Raw genomic sequence first — 17,298 nt, 5'->3', positions numbered from 1 at the left:
TCTCACTAATTCAATTATTCCCCAGCCAAGGAGGTGCAAGAAGAATTTGTAATCAACAGCGCCCGCTGTCATGAGGCAGGAGAACTGTGTGCCTCACTTATGCACACAGTTTTGATAAAAATAAAATAAAATAAAATAAACACTGTAGTAAAGTGTTCATAATGTAAAGTGACTCTACATTATATGCACCAGCTAAACTATAGGAATGTAGTTTATCTACTAAAAGTGTTTGAACACTTTAATAGCGATATGCAGAGGCTATTTTTTGGGGGGAATTGAAAAGCATGAGATGGAGCGCCATTTCTGAATTTGCCCGGGTTTTATTCTGCTGCCTTCCCGCTCGTCTCTACTTAGTATTTGAACAGTAAATATGAAAATTCAGCGATTTTGAAAACAAAAAATCCAAAAACGGTTACGTTAGATGTAAAAGAACTTTAAAGTACAAATCACTAAATAAATATAACTGTTTAATTTACGTTTTCATTTGTTATTTCCATGATGACAGGAGAGGCACGGCCTCACCTGCCTCCCCTGACTGCACGTCATTGGTGAGCGTTGGTTATTGTAAAACATGAATTAGCTCAACTCATATGTCTGTGTAAGCTCTCAGTCGTATAGGAGTGGTCCATCGATGAAAAGGTTTCTTCAGCCGCCATCTGTACTTCATAGAAGCTTCATCTGCGAACAGGGCCAGAGCTACCTGCAAATTTTAGTTCGCTGACGAAGCCTCTTGGATAAGAAGCGAAACATCCGACACCTTCTGTCATGATCGGGTTGGCGACCAACGGGGGGCGCTGTCGGCCCCGCCTGCACCTTCACAGGTGCTGGTCGTCCCGATCAGATTGGCGACCAACGGGTAGCAACGTCATCCCTGCCTGCAGCCTCGCAGGTGCTGGTCGTTTTAATCACTGACACTTAAAAGGACACCTGGCACGACCATCCGGGGTCGGTTCATTCTGTCACGTTTTTTGAGGTGGTGATGGCGGGTGCGGATCCCAAAAAGCAGGCAGGAGGGAGCAGGAGGTTGTTTGACAAATTGTATTAAATTAAAGGTCAGCAGGAACAAAATGTAAAACATCAAAATCATCTGAACAGAAAAAATACAAAGTATCAAAAGAAGACCAAAAGTAAAACTCCGCCAAGGTTAACTAGCCATACCAGATCTGAAAGTGAGAAATACTCTGTTGGACCATGTGATTGGTATCAGCTGATTTCACTCATGGATGATCAGAATTTGGCATGATCTGGTTGGCGACTAACAGGTGGCGCTGTCGGCCCCGCCTGCACCTGCACAGGTGCTGGTCGTCCCGAGCCTTGGCGGACTGCCACGTTCGGATTGGCGACCAATGGGTAGCCCTGTCAGCCCTGCTTGCTGCCTCGCAGGTGCTGGTCGTTACAATCAGTGACACTCAAAAGGACTCCCGGCACGACCATTCACTGTCGGGTCATAGTTTAATGCTGTTGTATGCTTTGTATGCAATTGTATGCAATTGTATGCATTGTGCATGTGTTTGTTTAAACCTTGGCGGACTTTTACTCTCGATTTTCTTTTGTTACTTTGTATTTTTTTGTTCAAATGATTTTAACGTTTTAGATTTTGTTCCTGTTGACTTTATTTTAATACAATTTGTCAAACACGACGTCGTGCTCCCTCCTGCCTGCTTTTTGGGATCCACATCTGCCATCACCACCTTGCAAACCGTGACAGAATTGGCATAAAAAAAAACCAATATCAGAACACAAAATTATTATCCAATATTGTTTTAATTGATTTTTATCTAATGTGGGTTGGTCTACAAAGTATCCGCCATTCAATGCACTTTACAATGTTGAAGATGGTTATGCAATAAATAAATAAATAAATAAATAAATGTTATGGACCTGCTGCGTAAATTGACGATTTAAATGGTTGTGAAATCCTACAATTCCAAGTCCTCTTACCTAGGGTCTTGGCCACCTCCAAGTCCTGTTGCATATAACCGGTGCTCTTCTCTGTATTTCCCAATGACCAGTGGGCGCTGCTGAGGGCTGAAAAAACAGAGCCACGCAGTTTGAGGCTGCACGTCCCGATCTTCAAAGCCGCTTCTAGAACTACAACAGAAGCTGTGTGGTGGCCAGCTGTCAGAAGCTCCTGGCCAATCACAGACACCACCACAAAGGGACTCTTGTCCAGCTTCATCTTTTGCAGCTGTTGATAAGTTGGCTCGAGAGACTCTGCGGGAAGAACATGAGTGAGACCGGGATTAGAAGTAGAATCTGAAAAAAATCTACCCCATGCTGAATTACCAATGAATAACAATATCAGACTGTCATATAACTTTGTTACATATTTATGCTCACTGTTTTTTACATTCTTCCAGGTGTGACTGTGTAGTCCTTGTCTATGAGCACATTCTGTATCTTCACTGAGTGACATTTTTCACTGACACTTTACTTTAAAAAACAAAACACATGTATGAATAATTTTGAAGTGCTTTGACTCTGACCGACTACTGCAGACTACTTTAAGATATACAGCACATCTTAAAAATGAGGTTTTAACAATTGTAGTCAAAAAGATAAGTAACTATGAGAGACATCAGCAGATTGAAATGGGGGAAAGTGGTGAAAAGAATGCATAGTAATCCACATGTTGTGGAGACAAAGCAATGCAGAGCACAGACACACAAACTGACCTTTGAAGAGGTTGAAAATGAGCACAATGACATAAATCAATGTTAGGCCACATGGGATTGGGGATTCAAAGCCCCTTCAAATTGCACGACCTCTGGCAGACACCAGCATTGAACAAGCGGATCAGGGGTGACAGCTTGGAGGAACACAGCTTTTGTTTCAATTCCTTGTAACTGACACATATTTACAATAATATGGATCTGTGGGAAGGTTATTTGCAATGGTCATGCAGTGTCTATCCACTAGACTGTAGTGGATAGACACTATTCCTTGGGTGAATGGGGACCAGGCCAGGCCAAAAGCATAATTTGCTCATTATTGATGTCCATACAAATGAAATGAGAAAAATATGCATCTACAGTATCTGTTTCAAATTGTTTTACTACTTGTCAGGGTTTGGGGTGCACTGTGTTGAACAATACACTTTTCCTTTCTTGTTTTTATTATTAGAGCTGCAACATTGACACACATCTTAACGGCAGTGTGTTTGTTGTGAAGTCAGCAACGAGAGCGCCTATAGGAATACATATGCATATTTTTCTCCACGTCCACCTGCCCAGCATGTAATTGAAGCATGCCATTGAAATATAAAGAATCAGAATCAGAAAGCCTTTAATAGACCCACAATGGGGAAATTTGCAAACAACAGCAGCAATTTGAAAAGGGGGTGTGTGAAAATATAAAAAAAAAAAATATTCTAAGCATAATAACAATGTCAGAAGACAGATGTGTACTGTAATTGTGCAAAAATGCACGGTGACTGCACTGCTTTTTTACTTAGAGTCTCCCGGCATTCCCAATAATTTAATACCAAAAAAAATCATAATGCACAACTTGAAATCAAGTGTTAATAGGTTTTCGATAAGAGCAGAAAGTGTTAGCTGATTTAACTCAGCAGAATCAAATACAATTGATACCCCCTGCCCGATCCACTTATATGGCTTTCTCTTGCATTGTGTTTTTCTATCTTTGATACCCCAAACCGCTTTAACAATTTTTCCTTCTTCACCTACTACGACACGCGGGAGCGATTGGAGCTCCAATATTTTGCTCAAGGGCACTTCAACCAGGTCATGGTTCAGAATTTTGGGCTTTTGATGACGTTTGTGGACTACACCTCTGCGTTCAATACCATCATCCCAGAACTCCTCATCCCCAAACTTCTCCAGCTTGGTGTGTCCACTACGATTTGGCAGTGGATCACCAGCTTCCTGACAGAACGGACACAACAGGTCAGACTGGGAAAAATATCATCCTCAACACAAACCACGAGCACTGGAGCCCTGCAGGGATGCATCCTCTCTCCATTGCTCGTCTCACTCTACACAAACGACTGCACCTCAACGCACCAAGCTGTCAAATTCATAAAGTTTGCAGACGACACCACGGTCATCGGTCTCATCAAAGACGGCGACAAGTCTGCGTACCGACAACAAGTAGAGCAGCTGAAGCTCTAGTGCAGCCGTCACAACCTAGAGCTGAACACACTCTAGACGGTAGCGATGATCGTGGACTTCAAGAAACATCCATCACCACAGCTGCCCCTCACACTATCCAACTGCCTCGTGCCAACCGTTGAAACTTTCAAGTTCCTGGGAATCACAGTCTCCCAGGACATGAAGTGGGAGGTCAACACCAACTCCATCCTGAGAAAGGCCCAAAAGAGGTACTTCTTGAGGCTGCGAAAGAAGCCTGGCCTGCCACAGGAGGTGCTACAACATTTCTAAACAGTTGTCATTGAATCCATCCTGAGTTCTTCCATCACCGTTTGGTTCGGAGCCGCCACAAAAATGGACAAAATCCGACTTCAACTGATAGTTAGGACAGCGTAAAAAAATCATTGGCTCCGCCCTACCCACTCTCGAGGACTTGCACACTGCAAGAATCCAAACAAGGGCGCAGAAAAATCCTACTGGGCCCTCCACACCCTGCCCACCACCTTTTCCAGCTAGTCCCCTCAGGCAGGTGCGGCCGATCCATGCGCACCAAATCCAGCAGATATTTAAACATCGTCTTCCCCCAACCCATTAACTCTTTAAACAGTAACCCAAATAGAACTGTATAGTGCCACTTTGCAATTTTTTGATGATGATACTAGTGCAGCGTATTCTACCGGAAACAAATTCCTTGTGTGTTCTACATACTTGGCAATAAAGATGATTCTGATTCTGATATAGGTACAGGTATACATGTAACCTGTCCGTCCTGACTGAGGTCGCAAAAAATGTGATAAGCACATACAACACAGATAAAAGTGACCATCCATCCATCAATCCATCCATCCCTTTTCTGATCCGCTTTATCCTCACAAGGTGTGCTCAGCCTACCCCAGCTGTTTTCTGGCAGTAGTCGAGGTTCACCCTGAACTGTCATCGAATCCATCCCGTGTTCTTCCATCACTGTTTGATTCGGGGCTCCCACAAAAATGGACAAAATCCGACTTCAACGGACAGTCAGGGCGGTGGAAAAACCTGTTGGCACCGCCCTACCCCATGGCACATATCACCGAACAACCATCCACACTCACACTCATACTCACACCTAGGGAGAAATTGGAATGTTCAATTAGACTGGAGTACGAAAGTGAAGTTATTTGAAAGAAAAAAAAGGTCAATTAAAAAAAATAGATTTTGTTGTGTTATCCTTCCCATTGTATACCCATTTCAGCATTAGTATTTGGGGGGAAGAGAAATACTTAACCTATTGTAATACACACAAGGATTCCGAGAGACTAAAAAAGATGCCGATTACCTTCCACACATACACAAAGAGATGCAATTGAAGTCTGAACAACATTGCCTTTGAGGCATTTGGCATAATGTCAAGTTACGGAGAGAGGTTTCATATCAAAACCCATTCATGGATTGTAATTGCCTTTAGAAGTGACACAGAGTCGTGCGTTATAAATTAAACATGAGGAGAATCCCCGAGGGGGGGAAATGGTTTCATGACTGTTGTAGTCATGAACAGGTAGTTCAGTAGTGACTATCCTCAAGTGTATTGTTTCACATGAAGAAGAGTACTAAAACTTCACACACGCTTACATAAGCAGACAAATGTTTTTTTACAACCTGTATAAGGGTGATTCTACACACATGAGTATCACATACTTCATCGAGTATAAGAGCAAAGGCATACAGTAGCATATAAAATAATGGGACAAGACAAAATTTAAAAAAACAGCTGGGATTTTCACAACTTTGCTCTACAAGATGGATGTTGTGAACTGTAACCAAGTGTGCAGTATTGCACACTTGGTTGTCTAATTTATGAGTATTAGGTTATCACAGAGATATTATTGTTATCTCAAGGTGATTGTTTTAGGCAAATGAAAATCAGTGCAGTGCGACAAAAGGATCACTTCAATGCCCTGAAGCTACTAAGATAGTGGCTGTTTCTCATGAGCCCAATTAACAAAGAAGGGAAAGACTGTCAAACTCTCATAAGGATGTTTAACTAAGCTTGAATATGCTGAATAGGAAAAGGTAGCAGAGATCATTTGGACTCATTTCCTCAGGGTATGCATAAAGACATACTGGAAAAATGAAACATTTTTAATTAAGTGCTCCCCACCCGCTTTAGTCTTGTAAGAAAGTTTACTCAATAAAGGGATGGAAAAAAATATCAACTACGTATTGACTTATTCATTGACTTGAAGTTTATAAGGGCAAAGATGAAGAAAAGCATTTCCCTTTCATTAGATCCACCTTTGGAAAGCAATTCAACGTTATGAAAATATAACATTGAGAATCTTGAGTAATTTTACCATCGTGACGTGACAAACACGTATGCAATGTAATACAAACATGAATGTGGAATAAATGTTGCTGTATAGAGGAGGGTTTTAAATGATGTGAAACATTATTGTGACAATGTGGAGGAAAAGACCTACAATCCAAATTGCAAAATTGTGGAAAACATAATACTGTACTATTAATCGTCTGTGTAAGCTCTCAGTCGTACAGGAGTGGTCCATCGATGAGAAGGTTTCTTCAGCCGTCATCTGTACAAATTTGAAGGTTTTGGACGTTTCGCCTCCTATCCAAGAGGCGTCGTCAGCTAACTAAAGTCTGACTGGTCGTATCGGCCCTATATATATATATATATATATATATATATATATATATATATATATATATATATATATATATATATATATATATATATATATATATCCCTAATGTCAAGCCATGGCGGCGCCGGACACAGCTATGATAGGTCCCTACTCTCAGGTTGGGGGGAGCAGAGGACCACTCCCTGTGGCCCCACTGATTGTTCCTACATTCCTAACGACTGGCCCGTTTCCCCCACTCCCACTGGTATCACCTCATCAGCATTACGAATGTTGCCTAACCTGTTTTGCCTAAGCAGGCTATTTATATATAAAAAAGCTGTGACAGAGGTTAAGAAAAGAAATATGAGCATTGCTGACACAATTACCCCCTAGGAACATTATAATAATAATAATACATTTCATTTCTAAGCGCCTTTCAAAACTCTCAAGGTTTTTTTGGGGGGTGAGCAGCGGCTGCCACACGCGCCAGCGTTCACTCAACCTGGAAGTAACTCAGTTAGATAGAAAGCTAGTTAGCTAGCAATAGGTTAACATGTTAGTTGGAAGCAGGTCAGTGTGACTGGGTATAAAAGGGTTCTGTTTTTTTATTTACAGTGTAACACCAAGTTACAATGGCTCAGCAGTCGACTAGTCGACTCACAGTGCAGAGGTGCGGGGTTCAATTCCAGCACAAGGTTTGCTTGCTGTTTCCTCTAAATTGCCCTGGGTGTGAGTGTGAGCGTCAGCATGGATGGTTCTTTGTCAATGCGTGCCCTGCGATTGGCTGGTAATCAGTTTAGGGTGTCCTCTGACTAATATCCAAAGATAGCTGGATAGGATAGGCACCCCCTACCCTGCCGACCGTTGTGAGGATAAAGTGGATCAGAAAATGAATGGCTGAAGGGGCAACGTCCCAATTCATTGGGTTCATGGTTTGTTAATATTTGAGGGGAAACAGCATTTATTGTATTTGTCATTGGGACTTTTTCACAATTTCTGGCCTTGAGCCAATCTAAATGAATAGGATCATTTGGGAAATTACAGTCTTATTGTAACATGTCAAATAGATGTGATGCACAACAGCTCAATCTTTGATCCACATGGAAACAACATCGGAGGAGAAAAAAAATATGCTCCAGTGATCAGAAAAGAGTTGGAGGTGAGATTGCTCTACTTTCCACTTGCGTGAGATTTATGGCTTGTGGAAAAGAGTGGATGAGTCAAATGATCGCGCTGTTTGAATCTGGCATGAGGAGAAACTTTGATCTACGCCTGCATGTCAGACAGAATGGGCTGAATTATAGATGACAGTTTAATTCAAGGGACACACACGATGTTCAGCGTGAAGAAAGAAAGTTTCGATCAAAGCAGCCCCATTATTATCATTGAAATTGCCTTCATAATCTCTGATTCAAAGTGGGGCAAATGCTTTTTTTCTTTAAATATGCTTTGGTAAGGCTATAACTACAACATACTGATATCTACATAACAGAAAAATAAAAGATAAATACAGTATATACATCCACCCATCATCTGAATCACTTTATCCTTACAAGGGCCATGAGCATTCTGGACCGGGCTTTGTGCAGCAGGCGGGGGACACCTTGAACTGGTTGCCAGCCAATCTCAGAGCACACATAGACAAATAACTCTTTACAATTAAAGAACAAGGTAACTCCACACGAGGAAGGCCGGGACTTGGAATTGAACCCATGACCTCTGCTCTGTGAGGCGGAAATGCCAACCAGTCAAAGTTTGTATCGCCCTGGTACAAATATTCTTCCAAAAACAAAACAAAACAAAACAAAACAAAATCAGAACAAAAAACAATTAGCTCTTTCTAGGCCAAATACAAACAACCTTGATAAAATACAGTGGAGAGTTTAATTGTATTAAGACTTATAACTGCTTTGAATAATTACAATTAATGATTATCGCTTTCATGTTCAATTAAAATTTACTTGAAAGACAATTGAATGAATTATGCCTAAAGCATTCAGGAACTTTCACAGAATTTTACAAGAGACACATTTTGACATCCTCAATTACTGTACAGCAAATGTCTTTCAAGAAAGTCGTCTAAACATTTTTTTTTTTCGATTCCAGAAAATATGCATGAAAAAGCAATGTCCTGGATGAACAAGGCAGGACATGGTGCTGCTTCCTATCTTTCACATATCAGCAGCCATTGGCCAACTAACACCCTTGTCTACAGGCCTAACATTGATTAGATTCCCAGTGTGCCGACAGCCTCCTGGAGAGGATCACTGCTCTTAATCCTTCAACCCAGTAAACATCTCTTCAACACACCTTGGACGAGGTCCTTAGCCGGATGTACCAAACTGCGGGGAATACGGTAAACAATTAGAAGATTAAAAGGCTGTATCCCCATCCTCCAAGCCCGACAGAGAGCTCATTCTTGTCCAAGGTGCTTCAGTCTGGGCTTGCACCCAAGCTGTTTTCTTGTTTTGGTTTCATTTAAGAGCCTATGTACTTCACCTCTCTCAAATGGAAATTCCGCTCATGATTCATTACAAAGTGTGTAAATATATTCCTTGCACAAGAACAAACATGGAAAAAGGGGAGGAATAAAATCTAACGAGACAAAGTCCATCCATTCCACTGCCATTCTGGTTAAATGTTCAACAAAGTCCGAAATAGCCACAGCTGCTGTTTTCAGCGGAATTTGGAACAGGGGATGCTGCCTGTGCAGATCTGAAGCATATTAAATTCCATCGCAGTGGTCATCTAAAGTGAAATCATTGCCAGGTTTGTTTAGAGCCTCATTAGACTGGCTCACGCTGATTACTCATGCACAGTTAGGTCAGTGCATGATATGATGAGGGTTCTTGAATGATAATGATGCATAAACAGAAAGCAAATATTTTGGTCTAAATTTTAGCTTGTGCACACTATTTATAAATCCACTCAGCTCTGGGGAAACTGCCTTGTCAGGGCCAGGCGCACACTCATTGGTGTTGGATCTTCATTAAGATAACGCGCTATCTGTCTGAGAGATCAGGCTGACAATAAGATATGCTGAAGTTGCCGGAATCACATCTAAGAGGCAGAGGGTAAGTGCATGACACCGCCCGTCAGTCGCAAAATAGATAGAGCCGGCCTTCCCACACAATGAATAAATAGTGACAGTTAAAGTCAGCCAAACATGCTTATTGACTGACACAGGAGGAGGATCATCTCAGACATTTTGGCACCTTCAGGACAAAATCTATGGCGATGGCGAGACAGACCGACAGTTTCTTTTAGCACACAGAGAAACAGACTGGACTGACATACAGAATGCTAGCATACACAAACTATCTACTAATTAGTTTCTTACCCCGTAGAGGAGATTTCATAGCAGCTTCTACCATGCCCACCAGTAGCTGAAGGCTCTTCGGATCTTGGGCGAGCCCGGAAGCAAATGCGGCCAGTGCATCGGCATGGCGACCAAGGTACTGAAGGGCAACACCCTGTCGGAAGTATGCCTATCAAGAGAGAAGACGGCAGCAAACTTTAGTGATGGCAAGCATTGCATTCAACCTCCCATTTATCCCCCACATTTAGTGCACGTCATTTTGTTTATTACCATATGACCAGTTCTCAGGCAACCATGTCCCTTTCGTTCAACTTTTATTATACTGACTGACCTCACCAGGCTTTTTTCTTCTTGTTAATTACATTATAAATTTTAAGGTAAAAGCATGTGCGCCACTTAGACTGGCTGCATTCTCAGGAAAGATTGTCATTGTAACTTTATAAATGTGCTTTCTATTTTTTTTTCTCCTGTCGCAAGGAAACGGATAAAACCATAACAGTGACACACGGCGACTGCTTTACAAAAAAAGCCACTGAAAGATTAAAAAAAAAAGCCACTGAAAGACAAAAGGAAAATAGACCATAGTTCAGTGAAAGATGTCCATACATGCCAAAGAGCAAAAATTATTTATCAGTACGTAATGTTATAAAGTGAGAACAACATTCTGGGCTTTTCACTTTAGGAGTATATCAGTGCCCTAAACTAGGATACTGTATTTGATTCTGTTCTTGAGTCTGACTGAATTTTACTGCTTTTCTGGCATCATTGTGTTGACAGAATACTTTAGTTGCATAAAAACTGCTTGACAGACTGCATATTTTTGGAACAGTATAGGCCAACCAGATGATGGAATATATTGTGTTTTCATGAGAATTGTAGATGATTTGACCACTGAGTCATGCCATTTTATAAGTTTACTTTAAGATCTCATTTATCAAAATAGTATGCCCAACTATGATATTATGTCAAAATATATCCGTTTTATAAAAAAAAAAAAAAAACAAGGCGTGACATGTTCATGGCACATACCGGGAGTCACGGCAGGATTTGCAAGTCATGTTGTAGAAAACTTTACAGCTTCAACTTAAAACAGCACTAATTTTTGAGGGATCACATTGCTTCATTAAGTACCAGCATAAACAAGCTTGTGTCCTTGGCCAAGTGAGTCTGATCGAGTTTACCAACAGTAGCACAGAGAAAATGAACATCATCCAGCTCTGTCTTTTCAAGCCAAACCACGAAATCCTACTGATATCCAGCAAACTGTCTCTGTGAAAAAGTGCTGCAAGTACACAGTTACAGCACTACGGGGAAAATTATCAATGCGCGTAAAGCCATAAGAACCAAACAGTTTAGCATGCCATGTGTTGTAACTATTGGATGTTGGATGTTTGAGGCTGCCACAATGTCCACAATTTTGCAATGCCTATCAATATAACAACTCCAAAAGTCGCACAGGGCCTAATTTGCTATTAGCATTTCAGAACTATTTTCATTGGTCTTTACAAGGTTCTCTGTTAGAAATTCAGAATGCCTGAGAGTGTAAGGGGATGAGAGGATTAACAAAAAATGAGACATGGCATTTAATTTAAAGAGGGCAGTAATTAATTTTACTTCCCACTGAGCAACCCCACCCTTTTGCGCTACCCAGTAACTCCCAATTTCTCTGTAAGTGATATACCAACACAAGTCCATTGAAAATGGCAAGAGGAGGCAAGGGGCGAGGGGGGTTGTGCCGGACAGGATAGCCACTCAAAGATAATTGCATCTGCTGTCTGTGGAGTTTGACCAGAACACACTGGTGGGAGCAGAGACGCCAACAAATGTCCTGCCCAAAGGGACAAGAGACATTGAAAAGCACCTCGTTTTTTTGATTAGATCGAGCCAACAATATGCGCTCCAAGAGGTCTTTGCTCTTTTTCCCTGAAGCGGCATACCCTGACTGGGAGAGGGGCGGAAAAAAAGATGCATAAAATAGGCTTGCTTCAAACAAAAATTGGCATCCTTTTCGTTTACACTCTACTCTCCTACAGACAGAAAGGGGAGAGTGCATTAAAATATTGCGAACACAAGCACAAGAATGAATGCATGAATGAAACAGCTGCCGCGAATATGTCAGAATCAATATGCCACATAGTCATGTAAGATTTGCTTTTTCTTTCATTAATTTCCTACTGCTTTCAACTATCATGCAGCTCCACGGAAATACACGCACATACGCAGACGCGCAATATGACATGCACTTTGGTATAATCCAACAAGTCAATTTAAGTAACCCTTCTCTTGAATCATAAATTGCTTTGAATTAAGTTGAGTTATAATATCTGAATTGACATTTGAAGTAAAGGACTGAACACTGCACACTGAAAGTGACACATTCAAGTGCAAGCCTTGAGAGCAGGAAAAAGTGATTTTACTGCAAAGGGCTATATTCTGGTGCCCCTTCAACATAAATAAGCAATCTGTGACAGGTTTTGTACTTAAAGTGGCCCTCGCCGCTGATGATGTTGTTGGAAAAACTAAGAAGGCTGACATAAAGAGAAACCTGAAATGAACAATGTAGGAAACCAAGAATGTGGTGTTGCAGTTTGTTATGCTTTACTTTTCTCTTTTGTTGCTTCCCCCACATTGTCATCGTTTTGGCAGCTGGCACACTTTGAATTTACCTCACCAATGGCCTTCCAGTAAATGTTAGAGCCATCTGGAAACTACTCAGACATCCTGCAGTGGAAAATCACCCAAATAGTAGAAAGTAAAAGAACAAAGCTGCTGAAATACCGCCGAGAGACTGGCTATGTTCATGCAATCAGGAATTTAAAAAGGAGGGGGGAGCTACAGTATGTATTTTTGCGTCTGCCTCGCACAACCTTATTTTAAATGTATGCTTAACAGGATATTTTCTAAAAACACAGCAGCTTTGAGGTGTTTTTACGGCAATTAGCACAACTAGCTCTTGGCTAGGCTGAGAGTGGCAGCAAAGACATGAGAGAGCTATGCCCTTTGAACGGGAATATTTCAGGTCCTCCAGTCAAACGAGATCTCCCAAACTGCATGCAAATCTAAAAAGCTACAGTCTGAGGGTACAATCCCCACATATTACAGAGCTTTCTTCAAATATCACAAATGTATTGTGCTTTTTATGCATCCTAACCATACAGGACTCCTGATCAAGCAGCACCTCCACTGTACATTTTGAGAGGTCTCGCCCTGTCATGCTTCTCAGCCTTACCTGTTGTATACATCAATATGCGAATGCCACAAAGGAATATATTGAGGGGGAGGTTTATCACCCATAGGTAAAATTCATGGATGGCATAGAGAGAGGGGTGTGGTGGGAAAAGGCTGGGGGGGTACCTCAAGAAGATATATACATAGGAGGGAGGATAAAAGCTTTTCCTGCTTCGCAAGCCTTTTAATATTTTATGAATGCTTGTTTGATGTACTTTTAAATATTCATGTCTTTATGCTTAGGAGAAAGAGGGAAATGATGAAAAAAAGACAAAGGATGTGCTCTGGTACATTGGGCTACACATTGTGAGAAGCCATCATACTTTTTGTGCATCTGCAAAGACAATTATAATTAATTATTATTATTATTATTATTATTATTATTATTATTATTATTATTATTATTATTTATTATTATTAGGGTGGCCCGGTAGTCGAGTGGTTAGCACACCGGCTTCAGAGTGCAGAGGTCGCCGGTTCACGTACCGGTCCGGCCTCCCTGTGTGGAGTTTGCATGTTCTCCCCGGGACAGTGTGGGTTTTCTCCGGTTCGTCCAGTTTCCTCCCACACTCCAAAAACATGCATGGCAGGCAGATTGACCACTCCAAATTGTCCCTAGGTGTGAGTGTGAGAGTGACTGTTGTACGTCTTTGTGTGCCCTGCGATTGGCTGGCAACCAATTCAGGGTGTCACCCGCCTCGCGCCCGAAGACAGCTGAGATAGGCTCCAGCATCCCCCGCGACCCTAATGAGGAATAAGCGGTACGGAAAATGGATTATTATTATTATTATTATTATTATTATTATTAATAATTATTATTAATAATAATAATAATAATAATAATAATAATAACATAAAGTGGCTCGGTGGTCCAGTGGTTAACACATCCGCTTCACAGTGCAGAGGTACCGGGTTTAATTTCAGCTCTTCCTGCGTAGAGTTTGCATGTTTTCAGTGGGTTTTCTCTAGGTACTCCGATTTCCTCCCACTTTCCCAAAAATGCATGAGAGGCTGATTTAACACTCCGAATTGGCCCTATGTGTGAGTACGAGCGCGGATGGCTGTCTGTCTTTGTTCGAAGATGGCTGGGATAGAATTCAGCACCCCCCGGACTCTTTTGAGGATGAGAAAATGGATACATAGCAGAGGTCTGTGTAAGCTCTCAGTTGTACAGGAGTGTTCCATCGATGAGAAGGTTTCTTCAGCCGTCATCTGTACAAATTTGAAGGTTTCGGACGATTCGCCTCCTATCCAAGAGGCTTCGTCAGCGAACTAAAGTCTGACTGGTCGTATCGGCCCTATTTATATATCCCTAATGTCCAGACATGGCGGCGCCGGACACAGCTATGATAGGTCCCTACTCTCAGGTTGGGGGGAGCAGAGGACCACTCCCTGTGGCCCCACTGATTGTTCCGACATTCCTGACTAACGACTGGCCTATTTGCCCCACTCCCACCGGTATCACCTCATCAGCATTATGAATGTTGCCTAACCTGTTTTGCCTAAGCAGGCTATTGTATGAACGATCCAAATTGAACCTCACCCCACCAGACCGGTTTAATGAAGGATTTTGTTGTTTTATAAGAATCGCTTCTTTTACCCCCTTTTTAACCATCTATGTTCTTTCGCTAAGATTTTAACCTCATTGTCGTCAAATGAGTGGTTGCTAGCTTTTAGGTGCAAATGTACTGCCGATTGAGGCCCACTTGTTTTATCCCTGCGATGTTGAAGTCTTTTTTTTGAGAATTTGTTGAGTCTCCCCAATGTACTGCTCTATACAATTTTCATTCTTACAATGTATTGAATAAACTACATTACTTTGTTTTTCATTTGGTAGCCTATCTTTTGGATGCACTAATTTTTGCCTTAACGTGTTTATCGGTTTGAAATAAGTAGGCATTTTGTGTTGCCAAAGGACTCTTTGGAGTCTTTCAGAAACTCCTGCAATGTAAGGTACTGCTACTCCTCTCCTTTTTGTATCTTGATAATTTTTGGTTTCATTCCCTATTCTTTCTTTCTGACATTTGTTGAATGACCACTGAGGGTACCCACGGTTAGTGAGTGCTCTCCTGATATGTTTTGACTCCTTTTCTCTACCTTCAATGCTAGTTGGTATTAGTTTATCCCTATGCTGGAGGGTTCTTATAACTTCTAGTTTGTGTTGTAAAGGGTGGTTAGAGTCAAAAAGTAAGTATTGGTCAGTGTGTGTAGCGTTCCTAAAGACTTCTGTTTTTAGCGCTCTGTCCTCTTTTATAATTACTTTACAATCCAAGAACGCAAGTTGGTTCTCTTTAATGTCCTCACGAGTAAATTTAATGTTGATTTCTACAGAGTTGAGGTGATCTGTGAAGGATTGAATTTCTTGTTTTTTAATTATGACAAAAGTATCGTCCACATATCAAAACCAGTGTCTAGGTTTTGTCCTCGGGAAGGATGTGAGGGCCTTTTTCTCCATTTCTTCCATGTACAGATTAGCCACTATGGGTGAAACTGGTGAGCCCATAGCACAACCATGAAGTTGTTTATAAAATTACTCCCGAAATGGAAAATATGTAGTATTAAGGCAGATTTCCAATAATTGGCAGATGTGATCCGGTTTAAGTTTGGTTCTTTCATGCAGAGTCACATATGCACCAGTTCCATTTTACAACAAGAACCTGGTTAAGATTTCTTATGTAGCAGCGCTATTTACAAGTAAACAACCACAACTAAACAGAAAGTTGATAAGATTAAGTTAGGAAGTTTCACACAAGACAAGCTATAAGAGGATTCTTTTGTATAAACAGATTAATGCCTCGGCATATGTCCTCACTGACTTCTTAGGCTCATATTGAGCAGACGACAGCCACGGTGGTGTCCTCAGCTCTTAAAGCACGTCTGGTAGCACTGGTTTATCCATCTGTGTCAACCATTTTATTTTTTCATAAGATGAATAATGATCAACCTTTCCTGTTTTATCATAAGGCAGAATGCTCTTATGCCCCTTACACAGGTGATACAACAATGGACGATCATAAAATAAGTTGATACACGTTACTACAGGATATAAGTTGTGTGAATGTGTCATAATGACATTTTCTCAGTGTCCAGCAGGTAACAGAGGTGATCCTGGTTTTCTTGCCGAGTACCTGTCTGGCATCACAATTATTTAGACTATATAAAACCTCATGGACCCATATCAAGATATTGGATCATTTCACCTTGCTCAAGTCATTGTTCATATGCATTTTGTCAAGATGCTCTCTGATTACTCTCTTTCCATTTTTGCGTCTGGCAAATTTGGAGGATGACAAAAATAATGAGCAAAACTTGTTCTGCTAGTTCAGGCCTGGCCAACCCGCGGCTCTCGAGCCGCATGCGAATCTTTGGCTGATTTAATGCAGCTCTTAAGGGGCGTCCACATGACAAGCGTAAAAAAATGTTTGGCGCTGCCATTCATGCCCTATGTACCGTAATTTCACGACCATTGCACGCACTGCGCGTTTTTGAGAAACTTTACGACGTTTAAGTGCATCTGATTGTCGTGAAGACTTTTAAGTGCACCTTATAGTCGTGAAAATACGGTATCAAGCTGATCATGTGACGTCAACACGCATGTGCGTGAGATGAAAACCAATCATTTATGTCGTAAACCAGGGGTGGCCAACCAGTCTGACTTGACACAAATTATTTACGACGTAAACAATTTGTGTCACGTTCGCTCTCAAAATGGCAGGGAAAAAATGCACAGCTAAACGAAAATATGAAGATGAACAGAGGACGCCTTATCTGTGAGGCGTCATTAGCGCATTTCAAAGCGTCAAATCTTCAGCCCCACTTCAGCTCACTCCACGCGAACATCGACCAGGAATTTCTGAAAGGGACTGAACTTCGCAAGCCCAAGTTGGTCACTTTGAAAACTCAGACCGAAAAGCAGATATTTTTTTCCAAAATTTTACAAAGCACCCAGAGACCGGAACGCTTGCATCATACCAACTGGCTTGGAACATTGCACAGGCTAAAAAGCCATACAACGAAGGGGAGT

At 41.4% G+C, this 17,298-nt stretch overlaps 1 protein-coding gene across 3 annotated transcripts in view; it reads right to left on the bottom strand.

Moving 5' to 3' along the window:
* Window positions 1-17,298, bottom strand: part of LOC148899462 (tetratricopeptide repeat protein 28-like) — a 234,124-nt gene that overhangs the window by 87,443 nt on the left and 129,383 nt on the right. For all 3 annotated transcript variants that reach the window (XM_088994706.1, XM_088994707.1, XM_088994708.1), the window contains 2 exons: window positions 10,068-10,215; window positions 1,942-2,214 (listed from right to left, as the gene is read on the bottom strand). In XM_088994706.1, the coding sequence (XP_088850832.1) occupies window positions 1,942-2,214; window positions 10,068-10,215 (421 nt within the window). The remainder of the gene's footprint in view (window positions 1-1,941; window positions 2,215-10,067; window positions 10,216-17,298) is intronic.

Source organism: Hippocampus bargibanti, linkage group LG04 (assembly GCF_051943395.1).
Source record: "Hippocampus bargibanti isolate YZ-2025 linkage group LG04, ASM5194339v1, whole genome shotgun sequence".
Lineage (NCBI taxonomy): Eukaryota > Metazoa > Chordata > Actinopteri > Syngnathiformes > Syngnathidae > Hippocampus > Hippocampus bargibanti.
This window is presented reverse-complemented; position numbering and strand designations above follow the sequence as displayed.